Source organism: Gouania willdenowi, chromosome 18, assembly GCF_900634775.1.
Source record: "Gouania willdenowi chromosome 18, fGouWil2.1, whole genome shotgun sequence".
NCBI lineage: Eukaryota > Metazoa > Chordata > Actinopteri > Blenniiformes > Gobiesocidae > Gouania > Gouania willdenowi.
Genome location: NC_041061.1, coordinates 160,455 through 171,508, shown reverse-complemented (window position 1 = coordinate 171,508; position 11,054 = coordinate 160,455). Strand labels below are relative to the sequence as shown.

Genomic DNA, 11,054 nt, shown 5'->3' with positions numbered 1-11,054 from the left:
TATAACAGTAATGTTCGAGATATTTTAATGCTATTCTTATTTAGTGACTGATATTTATTTTAGCGTCTTTTACTTATTTAATTTTATTTATATAATTTTAGTGTCATTCTTATTTATTTTCAGTGTCTTTTTCTTATTTAACTTTATTTATTTAGCATCATTGTTATTTTTATTTTTTTTAATCTATTTTCAGTGACGTTTACTTGTTTATTTATTTTTTTTAGTGTCATTGTTATTTATTTATTTTCCGTGTCTTTTACTTCTGTCATTTAATTTATTTAGTGACATTGATATTATTTTAATTATTTTTTTTAGTGTCATTATTTATTTTCAGTGTGTTGTTCTTATTTAATTTGATCTATTTAGTGTGATTGTTGTTTTATTTTTTGTGTATTTTACCTATTTTATAGTATGTATGTATTTAATTTAATTGTATTTATTTATTTTATTTCCCGCCCTCCCTCTGACGTGTCTTTGTTTCCGGCGCGGAGGACGCCCTATCACTCCCTGTTGTGATCGGTGTTCCTCCGCCTCGCTCTCCATCTCTTCACACTGGAAATAGACCGGCAGGGTTTGGTTGGTCTGTGAACCCGCGGCTCGCTCCTGCTTACGCCGTTCCGCGCGGACTGACCGTCGGTGCCCGGAGGCTGTTTCCACCGGAGGATCCACCGACACCTCGGACGCTTTCAGGCCGGCCGTGAAGCCCCGTTTCCCCGCCGCCAGTGTCGGTGACCGCCGGGATGTCCGTAGCGGGGCTGAAGAAGCAGTTCCATAAAGCGACGCAGGTGACAGTGCGCGCGCGTGCGTGCGTGTGTGTGTGCGCGTGTGTGTGTGTGTGTGTGTGTGTTTTTATTGGTAACGGTGAGCGCGCATTAGAACATGGTAACCCCCCCCCCCACTCATCCCAGACCCCCCACCCTCCCCATCGCGAGCGAGGTAATGTTACGTAACAGTGCACGAGCTGCAGGGAATTCCCGCCATCATCTTCATCGCCAACAGAATTGTATTTATTTAATAATGTATTTATTAATTTTAGTGAAAATTAAACTGATTAATTCTGAACAAAAACAAATGAAACGTGTAGCGACAGCAGGGCCGTAGCTCCACATTTTGGGCCCTGGGCACAAACCATCTTGGGCCCCTACTGTACACTTTTTTTTTTTCGCCCGGGAATTATACTGGTATTTGTGCATTATTATATGAGCTTACTTTTTATTTCCAAAAACTATTTGGGTCGTGACTCAATTTTTATATCACAAATGTCTGTGTTTGCTGATGTTTAGTGGTTGTACCATTCCCACTGTTTTAAAGGGGTACTAGTAGCGAGGAATAACAACCTGTTCATTTTCACACAGGCCCATTTAATTCACGTAGAAATGATCTCAAAATGTTTAAAACGCATTTTCGTACATAAATATTAAACAGACTTCTGATCCCGCCTTGGGCCCTCAGTACCCTTTACCCCCCCCCCCCAGTCCGACGCCCCTGTGAGCGAGTCATGCGCTTTTCCCAGAATAGACGTGAGACGCCACACCAGCCGTAACCATGGAAACGCTCGCTCACACCGAAGGAGGAGAGGATGCTCCTCTACGTCAGCAAACATCCAGGTGACTCGGTGAAGAAAGGAGATCCTGAGATGAATAAAACATGAACGCTCAGGCGTGGGAACATTAAAGACTAATAAATGATGACTAATTTAGCTCTGACAGACCATAGTTAGCTTCACCAGTGAGAAAACAAAGGAGTAAAGCTTCATTTATTCATCAGTCTGCCCCCACAACTTGACTGAAGGAACTCTATCCAGAGACCAGTGTTTGGTTAGCTTAGCATGTAGCCACCATCACAATGTGTTTGATTAGGTTAGCACGTAGCGACAAGTCCCAGATGTTTGGTTTGGTTAGCTTAGCATGTAGCGACCAGTCCCACATATTTGATTAGCTTAGCACGTAGCGACTAGTCCCACATGATTCATTAACTTAGCATATAGCAGCCACTCCAACATGTTTGTTAGCTTTGCATGTGGCCACCAGTGTGACATTTTTAGGTCGGCTTAGCATGTAGCGTCCAGTCCAATATGTGTAGGTTATCTTAGCATGTAGCAACCAGTCCAATATGTTTTGGTTACCTTAGCATTAATGACCAGTCACACATGTTTGTTAGCTTAGCATGTAGTGACCAGTCCAACATTTTTGCTTAGCTTAGCTTGTAGCGACCAGACCACATATTTGGTTAGCTTAGCACATAGCAAATAGTGCAATATGTTTGTTAGCTTAGCACATAGCCACCAGTCCAACATGTTCAGGTTAGCTTTGCACATAGCAACAATCCAACATGTTTGTTAGCGTGGCCTATAGCGTCCAGTCCAACTGAGTTAGGTTAGCATAGCATGTAGCATTCACGCCAATATGTTTAAGTTAGCTCAGCAAGTCGTAGCATCCATTCCTACATGATTGGTTAGCATGTAGCAACACTGGATAAACAGGGTCAAATGGTAAAGGGGCGGGGCTATGTCCTCTGGTGGAATAATCTCATTGGACGGATAAACACATCCTTAGTTTACAGCACACCAGAGGTCGTAGCTAATTGTAACGTTAATGCTAACTGTCAGCGTAGAGTCACTTCCTCTCCATCAGCTGAGAGAGGTCTGAGCCCCGCCCCCCCCCACCCTGCTCTCCACGTGCAGTACCTGAAGGGTGATCAATTATTAAGTGTGTGAGTGAAATATGATGGTGCTTTCCCTTTGCACGTGTGCAGTTGCCACGACAACACCGTATCCACAGGAGGCCTGTTAGACTGCAGAGCCACTCGTGTCCTTTCAAAATAAAAGCTATCAGATCAAATCTCCTCCTCCTGTCAGTGCTGTTGTGTAACTCTACACTGTGTGTATTGGTGTGTAACTAGGATTGTGTACATGTGTGTGGTTTCCTCAGCTTCTGATCCTCATTTTGTGTGTTTTCCTGTTCATTTTGTGTGTTTTTCTCATCTTTTTTTTGTTATTTTATTTCAACTTTGAAGTACAGAGCTACAAAATGTGTGTTATCTTCTTGTGTTTGGGCTTTTCAGGTCATTTTGTGTAATTTTGTTGCACTGTGTATTTTTGGTAATATTTTGTGTGTTTTTGCTGTTGTTTTGTGTATTTTTGTGCGTTCTGTCATTTTGTTGTTTTTGTGGTTTTGTGTGCGTTTTTGCAATTGTTTTGTGTATTTTTCTTAGAGTAATATTCTGTAGTTTTTGTAATTTTTTGTATTACTGGTAATTTTTGTTGTAGTGTTGTTTATTTCTGAGGTAATATTTAGTTTTTGAAGTTGGGTTTTTGTGTATTTCTGTCCTCATTTTGTGTTATTTTTTTGTTAATTTTGTGGTCAACTTGTTCATATTTTTTGTGTGTTTCTGTAGTCTATTTGTGTGTTGTTAAGGTCATTATTTTATATTAAAAAAAATGATCTTTTGTATTTTTCTTGTTAATTTGTGTGTTTTTGGGGTCAACGTGGTAATACTGTTTACTTTTTTATTGGCTTTTGTGATCATTTTATGTATTATTTGTTGTTTTGTGTAATTTTGGACATGTTTTGCATTTTGCCATCATTTTGTGTAGTTTTTTAATAGTAATTTGCTATTTTTTGTAGTTTTTTGTTTTTCTGGTCATTTTTTGCTGTATTTTTTCTTGTTTTGTGTATTTTGTGTATTCTGCTGTAGCTTTGTGTATTTTTTTTATAATAATTTGCTTTTTTTTTCCCAAACTCTGGGTTTCTGCTTGTAGAAAGTCAGCGAGAAAGTGGGCGGAGCCGAGGGCACCAAGCTGGACGATGACTTCAAAGAAATGGAAAAGGTGAGTTTCTCAAAGTGTTTAATTGATCATTGATTGGTTGATTGATTGATTGATTGATTGATTGATTGATTGAGTCGTCCTGTAGAAAGTCGACGTGACCAGTCGAGCTGTGCTGGACATCATGACCAAGACCACTGAGTACCTGCAACCTAACCCAGGTGCACACACACACACACGCACACACACACACACACACACACACACTCACACACACACACACACACACACACACACACACACACACACAGAGCACCGTTATTGAACCCCTGGCTCCTCCCCTTCCCCCAGCGTCCAGAGCCAAGCTGAGCATGATCAACACCATGTCTAAGATCAGGGGCCAGGAGAAGGGCCCCGGGTACCCCCAGGCTGAGAGCGTCCTGGGAGACGCCATGTTGAGGTTCGGCCGCGAGCTGGGGGAGGAGTCCTGCTTTGGTGAGTAAAACATGCCCTTCAAAATAAAAAAAGACGCATGCAAAACATGTTTTGATTTTTTTGTTTTTGCTTTAAAAAAAATGTTTGTGTGTTTTTCTCACTTTGTAGCATTTTCTTTTGTGATTGAAACAGGTTAACGCAGAGTTTTGTGTGTATTTAAAGATTTGTTGCAGATTATTGTGATTTTGACCATTTGAGGCACATTTGATTTTAACATTTTGTCGCAGATTTTTGTATTTTTTGACACTTTTGAAAGAAGATTTTTGTGTTTCACACTTTGTAGCAGATTTCTTTGTGATTTTGACACTGTTACCAAAGAGTTTTGTGTGTATTTGACACTTTGTAGCAGATTATTGTCTGGTTTTGAATCTCTAAATTTGTTTTTGGCACTTTTAAAGCATATGTTCACAAATGTGTGTTTGTATTTAAAGTGCATAAATCCCAGTTGTGTGTTTCTCCTGGATGTTTCTTCTGCTCTAACTGTCTCTCTCTCTCGCTGCGTGTGTGCGTGCGTGTGTGCACGTGTGTGTGTGTGCTCAGGCTGGGCTCTGATTGATGCTGGTGAGGCCATGAAGGAGCTGGGGGAGGTGAAGGACGCCCTGGACATGGAGGTCAAACAGAACTTTATCGACCCTCTGCAGAACCTGCACGACAAGGACCTGAAGGAGATCCAGGTGAGACGCACACACAAAAACACACACAAAGAGAGGTCACTGTGCGAGCTAAGGTGTGTGTGTGTGTGTGTGTCACTTCACTTCTTTTCCTGCACTCGACGAAGGCGGTCACATTTTTCTCTGCTCCCTCTCCCACTCTTATCTGTCCTTGCTGCTGCTGCTACTGCTTGTTTTGTCGTGTGAATCTAATAGGAGCCTCTCTTTACATCTCTATCTAAAAACGGAAATTATGGAATTCATCAGCTGGTCTCTCAGTGCAATCGACAAAAAGAACGGGCAGAGCTGAGACTGCCTGTCCAGACGGAACGTTTGCTGCTGAACACGCGCTTGACTCCTGGCGGAGCGTTGTGTCTGTCAAAACTTTCCGTGGAGGATGTGGAAGACATCTATGTGATTAGAATTATGGTAGCAGGCATGTTGCTGATTGGAGCAGGCAGCTTTCTGACCTATCGCAAAGTCTGTTTTACGTTGGCAGCTGTTTGGGGAAGACTGCCAGTCATTTCTGATGGATTTTGCAGGGTTCTCAAGACTCATGTGATGAACGAACTCAAAAGAATGTTTACACTGAATTGGAACCAACTTGGAGAAAATAAATGCTCGGCTGCAAGTTAAGGCCACTTTATTGCTGAGACCAGGACTCAAGGCTACACTAATTGTGCTAGCCTGAATCAAAAACAAATTGCTTATCATCATTGGCTCCCACAACCAACCGTTGGTCTCCATAATGTTTGTGTAGACATGACGCTCCCCCTCTCCCTTCTCCTCCTCCTTTTCCCCCACGCCACCTGGACTTCTGTTTTACCCAAGGTCGTCACACGTCATCTGACTGGAGCATCTTGGAGCGAAGAGATTGTTTTTCAACGCCTTCGTTGTTCCTCCGTGTTTTTGTTGTGACTGTGTTTGTTTTTGGTGAATGTACAGTGATGAGGTTTTACACTGTGCTGCCTAATAGGGAACTCAGTTTAGGACCTGCCTTTTTCCCTCTCCCTTTCCTTCTGTTTCCCCACTTTTCAGTTCTCACACAGTTCTCCCGCCCTGTCCCCCCATGTTGTATGTGATTTTTTTTTTTTCATGTTCTTGGACGGGATGAAACTGTACTAATTGCCCCACAGGAATGAGTAAAGTTTTTCTGATTTTGATTGTGTGTGTGTGTGTGTGGTGTGTGTGTGTGTGTGTGTGTGTTGTGTGTGTGTGTGTGGTGTGTGTGTGTGTGTGTGTGTGTGTGTGTGTGTGTGTTGTGGGTGTGTGTGTGTGTGTGTGTGTGTGTGTGTGTGTGGTGTGTGTGTGTGTCAGCATCACCTGAAGAAGATGGAGGGCCGACGTCTGGACTTCGACTACAAGAAGAAACGTCAGGGAAAAGTTCAGGATGACGACATCAAACAAGCTCTGGAGAAGTTTCACGAAAGCAAAGAGATCGCAGAGCAGAGCATGTTTAACCTGTTAGAGAGCGACGTACGATACACAACTACACACAGAGCAGAGCACTGTTTGTTGTGTTTGTGTTGTGCTAAACTGTGCGTGTGTGTGTGTGTGTGTGTGTGTGTGTGCAGATAGAGCAGGTGAGTCAGCTGACAGCCTTGGTTCAGGCTCAGTGTGAATACCACAGTCGAGCATCTGAGATCCTGCAGCAGCTCTGCAGTAAGATGGAGGACAGGTGAGGGCGGGGCTTCCTAGCAGGGATGGGGGGGCGGGGCTAAGGGGACCTACAGCTGAGCACTTCCTGTGTGCTCCAGGATAAAGGAAGTCTCCAGCAAACCCAGGAAGGAGTACGCACCCAAACCCAGGATGACTCTGGAGCTGCTGCCGCCCAGCGAGAGCCACAACGGAGGGATCCACTCAGCCAAGAGTCCAGGAAGGTCACCAGGTAGAGCTGTTACTACAGTCAAAATCTGCTAAAAAGTGTCAAAATCACAAAATATGTTTTTATGCCGGCAGCGCCCTCCAGTGGGACATTTTTGTAATTTTAAGCCTCGGTTTGGGTTGATCATGTGACCGCAGCACTTTCTGCGTTCTGTTCCAGCGCCGATGGACCAGCCGTGCTGCCGAGCGCTCTACGACTTTGAGCCGGAGAACGAGGGCGAGCTGGGCTTCAAAGAGGGCGATGTCATCACGCTGACCAATCAGATCGATGACAACTGGTACGAGGGCATGATTCACGGCCAATCGGGCTTCTTCCCCATCAACTACGTGGATATCCTGGTGCCGCTGCCGCCACACTAGGCTCCTCCCCCTTTTCCTACTAATTTTCCTGCTGCTGCCTCCTCTTCTTCTTCTCCTTCTCTTCTTCTTCTCTTCTCTTCTTCTCTTTCTTCTTCTTCTTCTTTCTTCTGTGCTCCTGTGTAATTCTGCTTCCACCAAACGGACAAACGTGAGAAGCCTGAGGCGCGGTTGGACAAGAAGACGTCGTTCTCCGGCCGCTCGGCGTCTGCGTGACGCCTCAGGACGTACAAGCATGTTTGTGCGTCTGTTCTCGCCTCTTTCTTCTTTCTCCGTCTGTGCTTTTATTTAAACGTGCTGCCTTGGAAAGTCTCAGCATTCCCACAGTTCCACTTTTCACCGCTCGGTGCATGAAGCTTCACTTTGAGTCGCCCCCCCACCGTGGACTCTAGCTGCACGCCGCAGAGCTTTTCCTCGGAAGTATTGGAGGCGGAGCTTGTCCCAGCTTAACTGTTGACCTCGTCTGATTCGTGGCGTTGCATGCTTTGGTAGAAATGTCGGTTTGTTGAAGCTTCAGACGTTACCATTTTCCATTAACCGCCTAGTCGGCCTGTGACGTCTACCGCACGATCGATCATTATCGCAAGAAAATGAAGGTTCAGACACAAAAGATATTCACCAAGTATTATTTGACACGATCGTTTGTAAAAAAAAATCTTTTTTTAAAAACGTTCTAAGGATTCCAACCCTTCTGCGCGGAAAACAAAGATGACCAAATGAGGGCAAAGAATTGTGCTAAAATAATCTTGCCCAGACTGCGCGGTTGTGCGCGATAGTGCAAGATTTGAGCGTTCTTACCGTTTCAACCTCATCATTGTTAGTAATTAACCTTAAATTAATGAAGTAGAACCGGTCCTGGAGAGCTCTGTGAGCTGGGAGAAGAAAAGAAGACTGAGCAGCCATTGAACCAAAAACCTGCCGTTGAAGTTTTAGTTACGAAACCGTTCAGCCATTGCGTATTTCGTTACGACACCTAATCCTTTGGAAGCTTCTGGAAACTCCTTCTGGATACGTCGACACAGATTTCATTAGTGTACGGTGAGACCGGACGAGATCATTCTCTGAGGTTTTGTTACGTCGTATGTGCTAGCAATGCTAATGCTAACGAGTTCCGTAAGCCGCAACTGCTTGGCTTCACATTCCCATCGTACTCAGTGCCTGAATGTTGAATAGCTCGTCCTAAACGTAGAACACATGGAGAACGTTGAAACGTGTTAACGTTGTCCGTCCGTCTTTTGTATTTTGTTGTGACTCGTAGCGATATAACTATTTAAAACCACTCCCGCCATTCCCTGTTGGTGTTCAAATGGTTTTCTATGATGTGGGACATTACTTTAGTCCTTTAGCTCAGAAACCGCAACAAATTTGTTGTTTGAAGTATTTTTGAGATAGAAACTGAAACATTTTAAATACATACACCGTGAAGAAAGTTTTACAGTTGACTATAGGCATTTAAAGCCACAACAGTAGATTTCAGAGCTATAACAAAAGGTTTTTGTTTGAAATAATGGTTAGCTAGCTAGCTACCATTTTAGCCATCGCTCTATCTAAGCTGTTAGCTCAATATTCAGGCAAGGCAAATATATTGTATAGCTATTTCATAGAGAAGGCAAATCAATGTCCTTTACGTGAATTAGCATAATTAGCGTTAGCTACATGCTATTAGCATTACGAAAGCTTTCAGTTCTAAATACAGGTTGCCTCTTTTTTTAGCTAGCTATTGTTTTATCACCCGAGCTTTGCTGTTAGTAAATATACGAGCCCATTAGTTAGCTTTTTGTGCCCATGTTAAGTTAGCTGTTAAGTTAACTAACTAGCAATCTAGCTCTGAAGCTAACTAGCCAGGAAGCTAGATAGCTTTACATAGAAGCTAGCGTTTGTGTTGGTTTTTCTTTGTCTTTGAGGGACGAAAAGATGCCAATAAATAAAATGATTATTAATGGTTGCATTAAAAACACAGTTAGTTTTAGCTACATGCTAATCATCGGCACATAGCACTGGAGATGTACACAAGGAATCACAAGGGTTCGTTTTACTTTAATAACGTCATTGATGTGTTTTTAATTTATTCACACGTTTAGAGAGAAAGTACTCGCTCATTGCTACTTTCACAAATAAGCAGGAAGTCGCATCCCTATATAAAGGAAGTAGCTAGGACTACGATGGATAGCTAGCTGCGTTTAGCATTGTAGTTTTTCTGTAATGCTACGGAACGAGGTAAATGCATAGCTTTCTGTCTTTTGTTCTTTTGCCAAAGTAAAAAACGTGGAACTCGTAATATGACAAAAATGATAAAATAATAACGTTTATTTCAATGTTGGGGAAGTTTTAGAGAGGAATGTAAATGTCAGGATTCTTCAGTCTGTAGTTTGTCGCCTGAGATTTTCTCTGAATTTTTTTGAGGTTTTGTGTCTTTTTTTCAACAAAGAAGGAATTTAAAGAGTCCTAATGTTTAAAGTTACCTCACTTTTTAGTTTTTCGCTAATATGCTTGTTGCACACACTTCACGTCACCATTCTTTTGGTGTTAAAACCGTTTCTCCATCAAGGACCTAGCATAGCTTTAGCCTCCAACTTGTTCTTTTATTGGTTTATTCACTGGAAACTGTCTCAGAAAGACTTTTCGCACATTTCAGTACCTTCGAAAAGTTTTCGGTTTGAGTATAAGTCCGGAAAGATTAAGGTGCGACTTCTATGTGAAATTGTAAAGTGTTTATATAAGAGTTGACGGCGACACTTCGGTTTGAATCAACATCATTTTGTAACGATGCATGCGGGGATCCTACTGACACTCTGGTTTGTTTGCCTTTGTGCTATGCTAAGCTAACGGAACGCTATTTTTCCGAACCAAACCACATTGTTTTAATAATGGATGGAGAAAATGAAAAACGGTCTCCACTGCCACAACAGCCGTACGGCTGTTGGAGATTTTTAAGCCCCGCCCAGTATGCCGACGTCACTTGTTTACATGTTTAGGCAAAACGTTTCTCCTTGTATTCGCATGTTTCAGTATATTTGTCTCTGACATGCCGTAGTTGGTGCAGAATAAACAACACTAACTTGTTAACTAACTCGTCTGCAGTTGGATTAACTGAATTCCAGCTTATAAGTCGCAACTTTTACGCTTTAAAGTGCGACTTATACAACGAGCCGTGACGTCTGTGGCCTTTGCCTGTCTTCTAGTGAGCTGTATTTATTTATTTATTTATCTATTTATTTATTTATTGGTTTGTTTACTCATGGGAGGGGGGAGGGGCTAGCTGTGACACTAACTCTAACTGTTGGACGACGTAATCTAAGAACAGTGTATGTGAAAGTGCTCGTTTGTGAAGATGAACTGCATTAAATAAAACACAAAAACACTTCTATGAAGACGACTTTGTTATTATTGCAGTTGGATGTGTGTTGATTGTTGAACGCTTGTTACCGTGGTGATGATGGATGACCACGGGCTGTCACGTTAGCGATGTCTGGGACTCAAAGTGGTTTATTTAATAGAAGTAAATGAGCTAAACTAAATAGTGTATTTAATAAAAGCTAATAAAAATACAAATGTTGATTAGGACCTAAAGTTTCTGATTGGAATAAATTTACTTATTTATTGTATAATCCTGAATTTTTGTATTTATTATTATTTTTTAAGGTGACTTATAGTCCAGAGCGACATATACTGTATGTGGATGTTTTCCGCCTCTATCACCATCTAGTGAGTAAACATGTGAACTGCACCTTCCATACTATTATCATTTGATGCCTTCATGAACTCTGACAGGTGTTGGAATTTTTAGGGTTGGTAAAAATAAAAGGTTTAAGACGGGGGTCAAATACACACCAGTTTAATCTCAAGTGGGGATTGAGAAATTTCAACATTATTCTACCCTATATACTAAATGTAAAGTAATG

The 11,054-nt window shown here is 42.1% G+C and overlaps 1 protein-coding gene across 1 annotated transcript; it reads left to right on the top strand.

The window, feature by feature from the left end:
- Positions 1–493: 493 nt before the first annotated feature.
- On the top strand, positions 494–10,391 carry sh3gl2b (SH3 domain containing GRB2 like 2b, endophilin A1). Its single transcript, XM_028474001.1, has 9 exons — positions 494–785; positions 3,761–3,829; positions 3,915–3,987; positions 4,118–4,261; positions 4,802–4,935; positions 6,229–6,387; positions 6,486–6,589; positions 6,669–6,799; positions 6,956–10,391. Exons 1-9 carry the CDS (start codon positions 741–743, stop codon positions 7,153–7,155), a joined length of 1,059 nt encoding a protein of 352 aa, XP_028329802.1. The 5' UTR covers positions 494–740; the 3' UTR covers positions 7,156–10,391.
- Positions 10,392–11,054: the final 663 nt, after the last annotated feature.

Bases quoted from the DNA above. Each gene is read 5' to 3' on its own strand.
- sh3gl2b (XM_028474001.1), top strand. From the start codon at position 741: ATGTCCGTAGCGGGGCTGAAGAAGCAGTTCCATAAAGCGACGCAG. The intron at 4,262-4,801 runs GTGAGTAAAACA...GTGTGTGCTCAG, and splicing joins GGGGGAGGAGTCCTGCTTTG to GCTGGGCTCTGATTGATGCT. The intron at 6,388-6,485 runs GTACGATACACA...GTGTGTGTGCAG, and splicing joins TTAACCTGTTAGAGAGCGAC to ATAGAGCAGGTGAGTCAGCT.